The 16,781-nt window shown below is 47.4% G+C and overlaps 1 protein-coding gene and 1 long non-coding RNA gene across 2 annotated transcripts; both read left to right on the plus strand.

The window, feature by feature from the left end:
• Window positions 1-1,412: 1,412 nt before the first annotated feature.
• On the plus strand, window positions 1,413-8,787 carry MRPS15 (mitochondrial ribosomal protein S15). The gene is made up of 8 exons (XM_035120961.3): window positions 1,413-1,582; window positions 3,337-3,399; window positions 3,898-3,973; window positions 4,276-4,324; window positions 4,587-4,671; window positions 6,919-6,977; window positions 7,711-7,902; window positions 8,578-8,787. The coding sequence occupies exons 1-8, from the start codon at window positions 1,471-1,473 to the stop codon at window positions 8,701-8,703; spliced, it is 762 nt and encodes a 253-aa protein (XP_034976852.3). The 5' UTR covers window positions 1,413-1,470; the 3' UTR covers window positions 8,704-8,787.
• Window positions 8,788-11,782: 2,995 nt separating this feature from the next.
• On the plus strand, window positions 11,783-16,751 carry LOC118087595 (uncharacterized). Its single transcript, XR_015950563.1, has 4 exons — window positions 11,783-11,924; window positions 12,874-13,010; window positions 15,572-15,688; window positions 16,682-16,751. It is a non-coding gene; the product is annotated as an uncharacterized LOC118087595 (long non-coding RNA).
• The last annotated feature ends 30 nt before the right edge of the window (window positions 16,752-16,781 follow it).

Here is a 16,781-nt window from a genome sequence, read left to right on the forward strand (position 1 = left end):
CATTGAAGCTTTAACGAACATTAGAATTGAACTAGCTCATTATAAATAGAACTTGCATACAGGGAAGGGCATTACTGCACCAAGACTGCATGACACCTCTGTTTTAATTCCCCTTTCACTACCTGTAAATAAGTGTATTGGCAGTGCTAAAGGATTTTAGTGTGGAAACAAGCCCAGAGTTCCTTTAAAGGTAAGTCAAGGGTCCCTCACCAACCAGCCACTGAACAGGTCACAAAAATATTATTCCCACAATTAAGGGAAGACCCTTAGCTCGGCTGGTGCCGCACCTCTTGGGGGCACCTGAGATTTCTGGTTCAGCCTACACCATCTCCGATTAAAATTGTTTTGGATTTGAAAAGCAATGCATATGTCACATCTGCTACAAAATAATGGTTGATGGACACAATCCCAGTCAAGTACACCAATCTGCAAATGTTTTTGGTGTAGCTGTCTCAGGCTGATGGGAGTTGTAGTCCAAAACATCCGGCAGGCACAAATTTGGGGGAGGTTGATGTCTGTAGAGAATCCTGAGCCGACTGGCAGCTCCCAGCTGCTAGGGAGGACCCACAGCTTGGTGGTGGTGGAGCATACTGAAGCTCTATGATGGAAGTTATGGCAACTTTATTCTTTGCATTCAGCCTACTTAGATTAAAAAGCTTTCCATCTGTTCGATACAGTATATGATTTCTACTCCGGTGGGGAATTTCCCTTCAACAAAGTGTAGGATCATGGCAATGAAAATAATAAATAGAGTTGGGGCAACAACACAACCCTGTTTAACACTTGATCCCACTATGAATGGTTCACTTTGAAAGCCATTGTTATCTGCAATTGTTGCTGTCATATTATCATGGAGGAACCGAAGGATGTTCACCAGAAACCTATGACCTCACTGTGGAAGGACGTGTGGATCCAGAATTGGCCTCCATGGTTACTTACAGACTCACTGTTAAGACTGTGTTCATGGAAGACAATCTTACTCAACTACGAGTGATCGTCAAATAAGAAGAAGAAGGAGAAGGAGGTGGTGGAGGAGCCCTTTTTGCATCGTGCAGAAAGTTCCAGCGCCAGGTAGAAAGCGCCAGAAAGTCCTCAGCAGGCATCTCCAGATCAAGGAGAGCTGCTGCCAGCCAGAGCCGGCAACGCTGGCCTAGGTGGCGCAAGTGAGCAAGCTCTGCCAAGCAGTGAAGTCGCTCCCACTGACCCACCTCGCAGGCAGCCGCCCGCGCTCGGCATCAGAACGAAAGCGTGCTCTGGTCCATGGTGAGGTCACGAAGAGTCGGACACGACTAAACAACAGGCTGGGAGCAGGGGCTGCCATTCATCACCTCAGGGGCGGGCTTCACCTTCTTCGTTTGCCTTCCATTGGCTCCGGCGCGCAGGGTATCAATCGATGATCTCGGCGCTCCCGCGGGGACCTGGCCTGTGACGCACCAAAATGGCGGCGCCCAGGAACTAAGCTGGGAGAGGATGTCGCTGGTGTTGCTCAGGGGAGTCTCGGCGGCGGGGGCTGCCGCGCTGCGCGGATGGAGCTGCCTCGGCTCGAACGTGGCAGCGACGGCGGCGGGTCGGGGATCACTGCGTAAGGAGCCCGGGGTTAAGTAATTCAGAGCGCGCGCGCACCGTTTACACGGCCTCTGCTTCGGATTAGATACGGGCCTCCCCCTACCTGGCAGCTTGGGGTACAGCTCCCATTCAGTCCCAGACAGCACAGCCGGGTGGAGCTCAAGGGAACGCGGCCACGCTGTTTGGGGGGTTGATGGGGATTTCAGTGCAGAACACCAGGAAGGCACCAGGTTGGGGGAAATAGATTCACACCGTCCCCGTCTCTGCAAGTGATAGAAAGGCCCCTTTCCTCAGGGTGCCTTCCAAGCTGCTTGCAAAAGTCACATTAGAAGACATCTGAAGGCAGCCCTGTTCAGGGAAGTTTTTAATGTGCGACATTTTAATGTATTTTGAATCTTTGTTGGAAGCCGCCCAGAGTGGCTGGGGAAACCCAGCCAGATGGGTGGGTTACAAATAATACATTATTATTATTATTATTATTATTATTATTATTACCACCACCATTACTATTACTCATCAAAATAGAATCAAAGGGGGACCCGGGTGGCCTCATTGTCCAAGTGTGAATATGATTGGGAGTCAATCTGCTTTAAGGCACGTGGGGGAAGTGGCACTGGAGACCCATAGACGCACACATCTATGCATGTGCTTTGTTGGTGTAATAGGAGCAGAAGGCAGGACAGGGTGGGGGTGGAGTTGACCATTCTGGTAATTACCTTGCAGTGTGGCAGACACCTTCCACCAACCCACTTATTTATTTATTTTATTATTACATTTATATTCCACCTTTTCCCAAGGAGGTAAAGGTGCTGCACACACATTCTGCCCCTCTCCATTTTATCCTCATAACAATCCTGTGAAATAGACGTGATGACTGGCCCAAGGTCACCTAGTGGGCTTCATGGCTGATTGGGGATTTGAACACTGATCTCCCAGGTCCTAGTCTGACACTAACCACTGTGCCACACTGGCATCTGGTGGATGGAGATGAAGCTTCCCAGCAGTGAGGGCTGCTTTGGTCTCTCTGTGGCTGTGTCCCGGGTTATTCCATCACTTGTCATCTTCCATGTACCAAGGCCTCTCATTCCATCTCTCTCCTCACCTGTTAAATGCAACAACAAGCTCACAACCAAGGAGGCAGTTTCCTCCGTTCTTGGTGTTAATGTACTAAATGATCTTGATTACGGCCTTGGATTGTGAAAAGAATATGGTGACTAAGAAGTTGCTGTTGTATGTCAAAAGAACTTGTTTACATGCCCCTTGCATTGGAAGCCATTTCTTCTTTCCCTGTAGTGGAACCTCTACTTGAACTGGAAACTGCATGACCCTACTGAGCTTAGAATAGAAGAGAAGGATTTTTATTTTTTTATTTTTTTAGAATAGAATATGCAAAGGATTTTGCTGTTAGACATCCTCCCTCGTCCAATGCCCAAAATATGACTTTTGGTCACATCTAGCAACCTGAGCAATTGCAGCAGCCTTGTTGGGGGTGAAAGACAGAGCAACTTACTCTTTCTCTGCTCCTGCATTGCCCACATGAGCAATGCATATTCTTCAAATATAAAATGTTCCGTCTACTTATGAGCCTAAAAATTGCTTCTCCACAGATTGTTCTCAGACTGGAAGAGCTGTTTAATCTCCCCAAAAACCAAGAGAGAGAAGTGATGTGCCTAATTACTTCCAAGGAGCAAAATGCTACTGTGCTGTTGTGTTATTGTATTGCATTGATGTGGCTCAAGTGTAACCCCTGCTACTTTTCTGTCCTTTTAGATAAGAGCCCCCTCCTTCAAACAGCCAGGGATTATGCCAGGCCTGTCCGTAGAAAAAAGCAAGGTTTGTATTACATGCTCATTGTTGTAAGCAGTTGGTCTGCTAAGGCTGTCATCTGAACTGTTTGGGATTCAGGTTTTGAGGGAGTTTCATGACTACTGGATATTATGGGTCCAAGCCTCTGTCTCTTACCCCATTTCCTAATCCATTGAAATGGAAAATAAAATTGCTTAGAGGTTTTGTTTACAATTAAGCAGCACACAAGTTCTCTTAAATAAAAAAGGGTGATTGGACACGTTATGATACCCCACTTGCTGCATGTCCTGTTGGCCCAGGTGAACCAACTTCCTGCTGGCTTGTAGGTCACCAATATTTTGCAACTGGAGTCCCTCTTTAGCTTCCACAATGTACTTCCCTCTCTTTACCTACTTCTCTTTTAGACATCAGCTCATGTGTTTCCACCAATACTTGGCTGACTACTGTTGGAAAAAAGTATTCTGTACTAGAGTGAACTAGCAAGGCAGCTGCTGTGCTCTTATTGCTGTGTTGCTGTTGTTGCAGAAATCCCCAGCCATTTGGACGATCTGCCTCCCACAATGCTGAAGAAACCTTATGCCAACATCCCAGTTATAGACAAGTAAGGTTTGCAAGGACCAGGGAAGTACTGTGAGTTTCATGAAAAGGGGCACCATGGAGGAAACAGCAAGTCTGCCACATTGGGCTGCCCTTTAGGGGCCCCCAAAATGCAACCGCTTACACCTCATTTTATTGACTGGGGTCCTCAGATGATGGGGAGATCCTAAATTAGTGCTCCTATAACTTACATTTAATTCTGAATATCTAACATGGCTCTCTTGATTTCTAATCTCTCAAAGCTGTTCCCCAAATGTTAAGCAATTTAGGGACAAGTAATCAAAGGAACTCTCTGCTTTCCTGCAGGGTAGATGATGTTGTGAAAAGGTTGCTGTCTCTGGAAATGGCAAGCCAGGTCAGTGTTCTCCTACATGGGTAAATTGGGATTGGGGGCAAATATTCCTTCATTCCCCCGCTCTTCCATGCTTTACCATTAAAAAAAAAGTCATAAAAGCAGAATTTATGCCTTTTCTGTAGGCAGGCAGATTTACTGTTGGCATTGTAAGCAAACAATAGCCCGCCATTCCTGCATAGTGGAGTGGGGTTGAGTGACTATTAGTTATCTAGTTGTATTAGTATCTAGTTGTATTAATTTTGTCTTCCCCTTCTGCGTGCAGAAGGAGAAAGTGAAAATCAAGAAACAGCAGCTAGCAGACCAAGTCCGGACGGCCCCAACTGACACTAGCTCCTTAGAGGTCCAAGGTAAGCAGGAAAATATGTCCCAAGAGAAAAGCTGCTGCCTCCTGTTTCCTTCGCTGTCATCCTCTCTGTGCCCCAAGGGAATAGCCCCAGCGGGCACTTCAAGGGATACATAGCAGAAAATGGAGCTATGAAAGGGTACATCTGGAAACAGAGGTCCAGCTGGATCCTACTTGGCAAATGCCAGTGTTGGACAGAGTTGCGGCAGGATGATCTCTTAATGTTGAGAGACATTTCCTTCTATATAGAGAACATGACAGATCTGCTTATGTGCTTTCCCTTCCTGTATAAAAGAGCTGGAGCCACATGTCTCTCAGAAGAGCAGGTGGAGTGGTCCTGCTTCTCTTTTTGCCCTATACCAAGGTGGAGAACTTACAGACACTAAAGTGTTCTTGGACCCCTGACCATTGGCCATGCTGGCTGGGACTGATGAAAATTGCAGTCCAACAACACCTGGAAGGCCAACAGTGTTCTCCACCTCTGCCGTGTATCTACTGCCAAAGTCCACGCAAGGATTTTGAAGTAGCCAGAGGGAAGACCCTTAGATCTTCCAGCTATATAACATTAAACTGTCATTAGTCTAGTGCAAGCTCTAGAACACGGGTGTCAAACACAAGGCCCGGGGGCCTAATCCGGCCCGCCAGACCTCGTCATGTGGCCCGCGTAGCCGCTGCCGACAATAGCCACTCACAGTAGTTATGGAGCCTGCGATTGGCCGAGGGTCAAAACCGGGGGCGGGGCTGCAGGCGGAGGCCGGGGTGCTGGAGCCGCGCTGACGGCCTTGGCCAGGGAATTTCAATTTCGAATGAGCCTGAGGGAGGCGGTGGCACAGCGGCCAGACGAGGAAGTGAGATGCAGGAGGAGGAGGAGCAAGCCCGCCGAGGAGGTAGGAAAGCCCTACAGGCGCCACCGGGAAAGTTGGTGCCGGGACGGAGCAGCGCTGGATTTTTTTTTGGCGGCCTTTGCTGTTGTCTCCAAGAGCGAGTGAGGCGGCACTGGGGAGCCGCCGCCCACCGCTTCCCTTCCTCTCCTCGGCTGCATCCGGGAGGTGGGTGAGCGAGCGGGCGAAAGGGACGCGGAGTGAGCCTGAGGGGGAAGTAGGCGAAGTGCAACAGCCACTCTCTTGATGGAGCTGGGTTTCTCTTCCCTCTTCCCCCGTTTTCTCCTCATAGACACTCGGGAGGGTGCCTGGCTTTTGCTCTGCCCCCCACCCCGAGCCGCCCTTTGGCTTCTCAGTTCCGGCGGAGCTGCTCCCCGGGGGGAGGCCGGGAGGGAGGCGGCGACGACGGCACGGGTTCCTGCTCTTCCCGCTCTGCCGCCGCCTCCTCTCAGCCCCTCGTGATGTAGGGCTCCAGATGGAGTCGCCTTGCGGTTTGAGTAGGTGAGAGGGGAATTTTTTTTGGGGGGGGGGAGGTTTTCAAGCCTCCTCTGCCTGCAGTCCCGGTAGGGAGAGGCGGCGGCGAAGACGACAACAGCGCGGGTGGGGGGAAGAGCAGCTCTGAGGCGAAGATGCACGTCTGCTGGGGCTGCCGCCACCTTCCTCCTCGGGAAATCCGCTGCCCTCCCTCAGCGCGAGGGGAAGGGACTCTGGCGCTGAGGAGGGAGGATGCAAAAGCAAAGCAGGGAGTTGGCGCTGCACCGCATGTTCCTGCCCCTCTCCAAAGCATGGGGTGGGTTGCAGGGTGTAGCATCCTGCCTAGCGGGGTTTGGGTGTGCGCAGGGCGGGAGAGGGAAGCCCTCTTTCCATCTGCAGCTTTTTAATCCCAGCAGTGGCTTTCTCCTTCCTGCCGAAGGTTTAGTTGACCCCCCCCCCCCCGGAAGCCGTCGATCCCCACCTTTTGTTCAAATTTCCTTCGTTTACATCCCCTCCCACACACGCGCCACGACGCCGGAATGTGATCCGCGTGGGGGCGGGAATGAGCTTACATTATTACAAAAAACAGTAATAATTGAATGCAGTGACAATAATTTATGATAATAAAGAGTGGACACATAGTCTTACAGACACAACCGGCCCTTTGAGGGTGACCAAACTGCTGGTGCGGCCCCCGATGAATTTGAGTTTGACACCCCTGCTCTAGAATAATGGAAGCACATCCAGCAGCCAGCTCTAAGTGGTCACTTCCCCGTGTTTGCTTGCTGGTTGGCAATGTCTATGTGCAATTTTAAAGCAGGAATTCAGAAACATTCACATTGGAATAGGCACTTTGTCTCTGGCCTCTCTGCAGTGACTTTCTTTTGCTGTTGCAGTTGCATTCTTGACAGCCAAGATCCGCACACTCCAGGAACATCTGCATATCCACACCAAGGTAACCATCTTTGATGCTAGCACAATATATGCTGTATTCAGAGCCAGCCGATAATTCGTACTTCAGGGTGGAGCTACTATTGAGTGTCAACTGCTATAGCCATTGTTGAGATACAAAGCAATGTCAGTATTTCTTTCAAAGTTGGATCTTGCACAGCACTGATTACATAAGATGTCAGAACCAAAATATAAATGCATTTTACAAAATAAAACAGTTAATATCCATAGCAGTAAATACAGAACAGTGCGGTAAAACTTTATAGTCTAGGGAAGGCCTGCATAAAAAGGTGCTCCTTTTCCTGCCTCCTAAATTGCAGACGGTGTTCTGGAGGTTGGGTGCCATCACCAAGAAGGCCCACTTCATAGGTGCCTTAGATGCATAGATTAATTCGACTGAACTCTGTAGACCTAGCAAGGCCTCCTTAAGATCTTATGATTGGCTGGAGATGTACAAATGTATAAAAGGAGATAGTCTGCAAGGTATCCTGGCCCCAAGTAGTTTAGGGCTTTATATGCCAACAGGAAAGCAAGAGAGGCTGCTCCATTTGGACTGTTGTGTCCATTTGAACTGTTGAATCTACCACCAGCTGGATCCTCACAATTTCTTACATGCTGATACTTCGTGTGATCAGCCACCTTGGAAAGATGTCCTGAGATCTGGGATATAAACAATTAATAGTAGTAGTCATTAATAGTAATAGTGGTAACTAGCAACAAGCAACCCTTGTCCCCAGGACACAACCAACCGTCGCCAGATGTTCATTGCCATAGACCGGCGGAAGATGCTGCTGAAGTACCTGCGCAACACCAAGTACGACGTCTTTGAGAAGACGTGCAAGGTGCTGGACATCAAGTACGAGTTTCCCCCATTGTACTGCCGGAGAGCCACCCGGCGCTGGATGGCCAAGAAAGCCTTGTGCAACAAGGTACAGCCACCATGGCATGTTGCTGCCCAGGCATTTGGAAGCAGAGCTCCTCTTCTGTAACAAATGAGCTTGGGAGGGGCCTGGTGCTTCTTTGTGCTCCCATCAACTGGGAGACATCTGGAGGGCACTGGGTTTGGGAAGGCTTTCTTAAAGCAATATTACTGTTAAATTGCCAGGCAGGCCAGCGAAACCTCCACCCTCCTCAGTGGAGCTTGCCTTTGTTTTGTATTTTGCATGACCAGTAGTGTTGGGGGCACATAGTGGGTAGGACTGAGGGTGTTAACAGCCACCCTGAGCAGCACCAAAAAGCAGGAGTGCAGTTTTAGAATTCTGTAAGAAATATGAGATTCTGCCTTGTGCCAAGTCAAACTCTTGGGCCATCTAGCTAAGTATTGTCTCCAGTCACTGACTGGCAGCAGCTCTCCAGGGTTTCAGCAGGACTTTGTCAGCCCTATCTGGAAGTTCCACAGATTGAACCTATGTGTAAAGCAAGTGCTCTGTCACTGAGACATGGCCCTTCCCATGGAGTAATAAATATAAACATAGTGAATGCCCATTGTCAGCTGGTATGTGGATTAGGCCACTCCCAATAGAACTCAGGGATTTTGTAGTCTTGCTCTGTGCTACTGACTGCCTAACTGCCTCTCACCTCCCTCCTTCCCGTTAACCCTCTAGGTCTACCAAGAGGTGAAGAAGCTGAAAGCCCCGCAGATACTGAAGCAGCGGCAAGAGTGGTTAGAGAGAACCAGGGCCAGAGAAGCGGAGAAACAGGCATCGCCAACTGAAGGCAGCCCAGTCTAAGCAAAACCTACCCTATGTTTGGGAGGGGGCTCATATTGAGCAACATCTTCTGAAGCTGGTAGACAATAAATGATTTAACCACCACTGTTTCCTCTGCCTTGGGTGCATATGAAAGTCTGTTTGTACAGAGTCCTCTTGCTCCTTCCAGTATTCGTATGGTTCAGAGGCCATCATCACTGGGTTTGTTTAATCACTTGTAGGTTGATCATGTTAGTCTCTTGCAGCAAAAAACAAAGTCTGCGGCACTTCTGGAGAGAAAGGAATGCCATATTTGGGGAGCGCTTTATTCCTGCTTCTCAAAAAGACGTAGTAGCGCAAGCCCTATTTGAAACTAGTGATGAGGAACCTCCAGCCCATGAGGGACCTAATTAGGCCTGTTTGCTTTGCAAACCATGCCTACTTGTCCATCACTGGAAGTCACATGAGGTCAGGCAGGACAGCAGGTAAAATCCTGGGGCCAAATTGAAAAGCAAGCTTCGAAAATGCACTCTTAAGTACACTCTCAATGCCTTTTTTCCAGCAGCAGTTGTAATTCAGCACTTTTTGAATTTGGTGCCTTTGGGTAACATACATCAGCTATGGCATCCTTCCACCCTGCCTATCTGAGCTTTGCTTCAGAGGCACAGTATTACAGTGGGTCGAGTGCTTTCCTGGTGGTCATTATTAGAAAGTAGCGCTGGATGATTTTTCATTGTTGTTCCACCTTATGGCCTCTGGCTTGTGGGTGTCACAGAGCTGTGTCTTATCACTGATGCTCTTCAATCTGTATGAAGTTTCTGGGATCAGTCATTTGGAGGTTTGGGGTGTAATTTCACCAATGCACAGATGACCTGCATCTCTGTCTCTCTTCTGCCTAAGAATCTCAGGGAAGCAGCGGCATTAACCATCAGATGCCTGGACGCAGTACTGTGATGAATAAGGGAACTAGGTGAAACTTAACCCAGGAAAGAAAGAGGTTTTGTGGGTTGGGATGCTAGTGTTGGATACTGGTCCTGGATGGGGTTACACTACCCTTGAACAACCATCTTTCAAGCAGGTTTGAAGCTGAATGACCACCACCTGGAGGTAGTTCTTGTCCACATCATCAGGGCTGCAACAACTGTAACTGATCCCAACCAGAACAGGCGGTGCTCTGGGTGCCTCCATTGGGATTCTACTAGTGTCTAGTTAGAACAAATGTGAGCAACTTTATCCTGGAAATGCCTTGCAAGCCTGTTGCAGCAGGCCTATGAGGAGTCCAGCCACTTTTCCCTTCAGGGTAGGTTTAGTTAGCCTATTTCACCACTCGGAATGACTCCAAATGGCTAATTGAGGACAGTTTTACCAAAGGTGTCATGATAAACTCCTCCCCAGAAACCAATGTCCCCACTGTGGAAGGACGTGTGGATCCAGAATTGGCCTCCATAGTCACTTATGGACTCACTGTTAAAACCGTGTTTATGGAAGACAATCTTACTCGACTACGAGTAATCGCCAAAGAAGAAGAGGGTGCTGGAGTGATTCCTTTGGTAGCACAATCATACACCTTCACTCCTGTCATTGGCTGTTGCTGTGAAACTCACTACTTGTGCTCAAGCTGCTGTTCTGCCTGTTCCATTGCCTGGAACTCCCCTGCAAACAAGGTGCAGTCTGGGCTCTCTGCAGTGCCATAGGCAGTGATTGTGTCAACAACTCTTTCCATCTCACCATTCCACAGCCTTCCATCCAGAGCACTGAGGAACCCAAACAAATTCTGTAGGTCTCCAGGGGTTACCAACCCTACAGTTGACTAGCCACCGCCACCCTAAAGTGCCAGTCATAACCCACACTATCAATATCACTCCCAGCCTTTGTAGCAAAGACCAGTTCAAGGGTCTGGCCTACCATCTACCAGTGATGTACTTGGATGAAGGAATCGAGGGGATGCTAATCAAATTTGCAGATGACACCAAACCGGGAGGGGTAGCTGATGCAGCAGAAGACACAATCAGGATTCAATATGACCTTAACAGATTGGAAAACTGGGCGAAACTAACAAAAGGAATTTTTATAGGGACAAAAGCCGGAAGAACCAGCTACATGAATATAAGACGGGAGACCTGCAGTGGAACAGACTCCTTCATTGGAAGTCTTTAAGCAGAAGTTGGATGGCCATCTGTCATTGATGTTTTAGTTACGATTCCTGCATTCCAGGGGTTTGGACTAGATGACCCTCAGAGTATCTTCCAAAGCTACAATTCTAAGATTCTTTGATTCTTTGAACTAATAGGGTCAGCTGAGAAACCAGCAACTTTGTGTGCCTCCTTCCCTTGAACTGTTTCCATGACTGCTGGCCTCTGTAACTAAGAAGTGCCTGAGTTTATGTTTCTCCTCCTTCCTCCAATTTCTTTTCCATTTTGTGTCATGTCCCAGACTGCCCACAGTGAAAATCTTATTACTGATTTCTGTAAGCCAATCTTGCAGCCTTTTTACCTGAAGAGGGGGAGTGAAGACACCATGACAGTGAACAACCTCCTGAACAAAGTCTCGCCACTAAAAAAAGGGTACATTTCCACTCTGGACGCAGGTGGCGCTGTGGGCCACCCCACACCCCACACTAGGCACTGAGCCTAGGGCTTGCTGATCAGAAGGTTGGCGGTTCGAATCCCCACGACGGGGTGAGCTTCCATTGTTCGGTCCCAGCTCCTGCTAACCTAGCAGTTCGAAAGCACATCAAAGTGCAAGTAGATAAATAGGTACCACTATGGTGGGAAGGTAAACGGTGTTTCCATCCGCTGCTCTGGTTTGCCAGAAGCAGCTTAGTCATGCTGGCCACATGACCCGGAAGCTGTACGCCGGCTCCCTCGGCCAATAAAGCAAGATGAGCGCCGCAACCCCAGAGTCGTTTGCGACTGGAACTAATGGTCAGGGGTCCCTTTACCTTTACATTTCCACTCTAACTTCACCAGGCCTTGCAGTCCTCTGCTTCCTGCTTCCCATTTCCCCATTGCTCAAATACACATGTGCCTGACCACAAGGAACTGAAGACTTGAATTTGCCTTTGAGCACCGCTTGCAAAACATTTGTCGCTGCCATTCAGATTTGCCTTTTTGAGGTTGTTTCTGAGCCGCCAGTGGCCTTAGCTCTAGCTATGTCCCAGCCTGTGACCTGCCAGCCAGTTGCCACAGTCTCACCTTTGACCCAGTCCTCAGAAGGCAGCTGGAGCAGTGGGAGGTATGACTGCTGTTCAGACTGCCCCATGTGTAAGTAAACGTCTGGCTGTATTTTAGCCTGTGGAGATCAATTTTATATAAGATGGAGGGAAGCTGCTGTGGGTTATTGTAGACTGACTCCCCTCCTTAACACATTTCCCAGATATTTGTCCAATGATTCCCATGTTGTTTCCAGGTTAATGTGTTTAAAACTTGCCACCTGTTGCAATGTAGCCCTGCAGCCGTTGCACCTCAAGGCTCTTTGTGAAGAGAAGCTAAATTGTGGGGTTCTTTAGATTCAGAATGCATGGAAAGCCATGCCCACCACCTTGAGTTCCTTGGAGAAAAAGGTGGAAGAGAAATGCAATAAATAAATAAACATTTGAGGGGATTCATTAAGCAATTGCAAAATATAGAAAACATTTTGCTTGCAAATGTTGAGATGCCCAGTTCCTTAAGCTGTGCCCAAGGAAACTTTTACCATTTTCTTTGAGGGGCAGAATCCCTACTATACATGACGAATGCCTTTGGAAGCCTTTGCCTTATGGCATGAAGGGAAGGGGTTCACAAGAAATGCAAGACCAGTGCCCCCTTAGTGCTCAGAACTAGTTCCATGGGTCTTTGGATCCAGGGCAACTCAGTGTAGGTCCTAGAGTGGCCCTTTATTTATGTGGCTGTTTTGGTTTGCAGGGGTGTGGGATGTTCTCTTCCTGTACCCAAATCTAACAGCTTAAAAATGTGTGATATTCTTTTAAAATCAATAGCTTGCTGTTTTCTTCCGTCACTTGGCTTTCATAGACAGTTATTCTGTCCTTAATTTTAAAGACTATTAAAGTCTATGTTTGTTAACTGGTCTGAGTGTTTGTGTGGAACCATACAGGGGACGATCTGTGCAAAAGGTACCATTAGCAGGAATTATATTTTAAGAAGGGCAGGGTTAGGGTTACGGATTCCCTTTCATTTGTGTTTGCCTCCTCACCTGTGTGTTTCATTTGGGCAGGTTGTGTTGGACTTCTCTGCCCGGCAATCCTGGCCTGTTATGTGTCACGCAAATACGGGGAGCACTGTTGCCTCGGACTGGTGCCTGGCGGCATGACAGCCCTGCGGACTCACATGCGGCTCTCCTATGGCATTCCGGTAACACTTTCCTCCATCACATGTTGTGGTGTTGTACAGTCTGTTCCCCCTAGTAGATGTGCTCTTACTCATTGATCAGCAGGGGTCCGGAGAGTGAAAGAAACAGATGAAATGTGCATCATCCAAGAAATGATTTATTTCTACACAACTTGTTCGTAGTCTTCTACAGCAGGGGATTGATGAGTTCCTGAGATTAAATGCAGCCCTCTACGGGACAGAGTGATGCTTGGGACAATTAGTTGCTTGCCGGCCTTTGCTGTCACCTTCCCTCTCTCAGCTACCTGAAACGGCTTGGTGCAAGGCCATTGCCAGGTTCTTAAGAGACTCAGGGCACAAATTTGGGCAAACTGAGATGGTGGGTGGCTGGGTTTAAACCACGCTGCACTTAGTAGTGTGCCCAACTACCCTTTAAGCCAGGGGTGGAACAGCTGTGGCCCTATAGATGTTGTTGGACTCCAATTCCCATCAGACCCAGTCAGCATGGCTAGTGGTTAGCGATGATGAGAGTTGTTGTGCAACAACTTATGGAGGGCAACGTGTTCCCACCCTTGTGGTAAACAATGCTTTCTTTAAAAATGAAATATTTAAATAAGAGAGGGGGGAAAGGACAAAGAGGAAGGACCTGGGACTCAGGGAGGGGCCACCCCTTAATAGCCTGTCAAGGGCAGATAGCAGCAGAGAGGCATCATGTAAATGAGGGGTTACTCCTCTGTTTTGCAAACTCTCTGTCTCTTAGGAACATAAGACGCTGCCTTATACTGAGTCTGACCATTGCGTCCATCTAGCTCAGTACTGTCTACACTGACTGACAGCTGCTGTACAGGGCTTCAGGCTGAAGACATTCCCAACCCTACCTGGAGCTGCTGGGGATTGAACCAGGAACTTTTTGCATGCAAAGCAGATGCTCTACCACTGAGTTTCACCGCTTCTCATCTCCCCAAATCCTCTACCTTTATCAGAGCTGGCCAGGAGAGGAATGAATAATATTATAGGGCAAGGCGTCAATGAGGAAAAAAAGCTAATGCTGATGCTATTCTAGGCTGCTTCAACAGATGTTTTTAAGCAAAGGTTGGATGACCATCTGTCATGGATGCTTTAGCTGAGATTCCTGCATTGCTTGGGGTTGGACTAGATGACCCTCATGGTCCCTTCCATTATTATAAATTCTAGGTGATAAATTGCACCATATCTTCTCTAGCAATTTGAACACAAACAGCAGGGAACAGTTTGTTCCGAGGCCTGGAACTGGCTTGTTTCATTACAAAACAGAGCAGACATTATTTCTGTTGCTTTTGCAACACCACAGATAACTATTTCCAGCTTTTTCTCAACAGCCCAGGTTGCCTTTCATTCCATCCAAAGGGTAGCATTACAAAAGCCTTTGTCATGTTGCAGAGGAAGTTAGAAGTGCTGGGGTGAGTGCAACAAGCAGAACAGAAGAACAGGTCTTGGTTAAATAGCTTCATATCTCAGTGGTGGTGGAAATTGGCAAGGAGGACAATATTGATTTTTCATTGGGTTGGACTTCTCCCTGCCACCTACAAAGCATTCTCACCTCTCTCTTTTGCTGAACAATTCATTCTTCCACTGTATAGTGTGAGCAGGTTGGTTGCTCGCCTGACATTTAATTATAGATGTTTGGACCCTTTTTCAAAAGCTGTAGTATAAACTGCGAAGTATGTCATCTTTGATTTTTTTCCCCATATGGGCACTTCAGCAGGGCTTATTGAAAATAGTGATCCCTGTCTCTGTTTTGACTGAAGGCAGAGGAAGACATTTCTTTATCTGCTATCTCACGTATCCTCCCATAGGAGCCCACAACACACTAGGTAACTCTTTTCATCAGACAGCCCATGTTACTCCTGAACCATATGAACTGCCTCTTTCAGGGGAAACAGGAGTAAAGTGGTGCTAGAACCCCAAACTTCCACTAGTTAAGTGCAAACCCTATAGAAATGGTGGCTTGTCCAGCAGTTAATGGTCACTGTGAACACACTCAAGTACTGTAGCATGTTGCCCTCTTTCAAATCCCTGCTTGGCTATGAAGCTTTATAAGTATGGAAAAAATGCTATTTTTCATCCTAGCCTACCTCATAGGATGGTTGTGCAGCGAAATGTCAATGTGAACTTCTTGGAAGAAGGGAGGATACCATTTTTAAACAAATGTATTGGGTATATCTTTCTCCTGTGCATGATCTGATTTTCATATTATTAATATTTAGTATTGTAATGCTTCGGAGCATCCAAAGGGCTTCATGTACATTTTTGTGTGATCCTTAGAACAGTCATGTGAGGCTGTAAAGTATTATCATATCTGATTCTGATTCTGAGAGATGAGATTCCAAGGGACTGCCTGTTCATAGCTTAGCATCTTAGCCAGAATATGACACCTACATGCTCCGCATGCCCACATTAAGCTGATCCTGTCCACTGGCTTATTGTAAGTTTCTAAAGACCTGCCTGTGTGCAAGGCTTGAAGGAGTGTATGTGGAGTAAAAATGTATTCCAGATTTGAGGTGCTATGTCTCATTAAATCTCTTTTCTTTGTTTGAATCATACAGGGCAATGTTTTAAGGGATGCCATGTCAATGTGTCTTTGTGGCCTGTGTGAGTTGTGCCGCATGGGCCGTGAAGTACACGCCCGCTCTCTGACTTAATAAGAAAATGGAGGTGCAAAGGTGGGTTTTGATGGAAAAGGAGCATTGGCATTTCCCCCCCTCCAAGACAGAAATTCTGTCAGAATCTGACTCTCTAAGCACAGCTTTCAGTCAGATGCCTAAAGGGAATACAGTCATACCTTGGAAGTCAAACGGAATCCGTTCCGGAAGTCCGTTTGACTTCCAAAATGTTCAGAAACCAAAGTGCGGCTTCTGATTGGCTGCATGAAACTCTCTTTCATATTTTCACATTTGTAGCCTAAGCTCCATGAGACTGCCTGGGCATCGAGAATCTGCTTCAGGGGCCGTGTTCATGTCTTCACCTGCCAGATCAATTTCGCTGGTGGGCATTAGAGATGGGGTCTTTTCAGTGATGGCCCACAATTTGAGTAAAAGAAGAAGGGAAGGGATGCAGGTGGCTATGCATTTGGAAGGGAACTTCACTGATTGAGGCAAGAAGGCGGAGCCAGGCCTGACTTTTGCACCTTGTCAGTTGTGTGTTTGTGTCACTAAATGTGTTTAGCTATGAAACTGCCTGAAAAATGCGTGTGGGGATCGGGTTGCGAATGGCAACAACTATCTCCTTCCCAGGTGCCTTAGGGCTGCAACTAGAACTGAGAGCGGTAATGCTTAGCCCCGCCCTTTCCCTCACATGACGCTTTTATTTTTTTATTTAATTAAGTTTTTTTGTTCGTTTTCACTTTTAGCATTTGACATCATACACAAATCATAATCCCCGAACTTCCCTCCACCCCTCCATGGTTTCCACAGATATTATTTTCAAACTGCATCGTATCATATTCTCCATATTACTTAAAACTCAATTTTTATCATAAATCTCGCTTCATTGCAAAAAAATTCCCCATTCTTTATTACATTTATTGTCCTCTTGATCTCTGATTTTCCCGATCATTTTCGCCAATTCGCCTGAAGCTTCTAAATGGGCGGGGTATAAATAATAAATTATTATTATTATTATTACTAAATCTTCACCGGTTTCCTTGTGTGTTTCAGACCTGCGGGGCAAGAGCTGGACACTGCATCCTGAGCTGCGCATGCGCCAATAAAAAGCTCTTCATATTAACACCCGACTCCGTCTTGATTATACACCAGA

Source organism: Zootoca vivipara, chromosome 6 (genome assembly GCF_965207765.1).
Source record: "Zootoca vivipara chromosome 6, rZooViv2.hap1.1, whole genome shotgun sequence".
Lineage (NCBI taxonomy): Eukaryota > Metazoa > Chordata > Lepidosauria > Squamata > Lacertidae > Zootoca > Zootoca vivipara.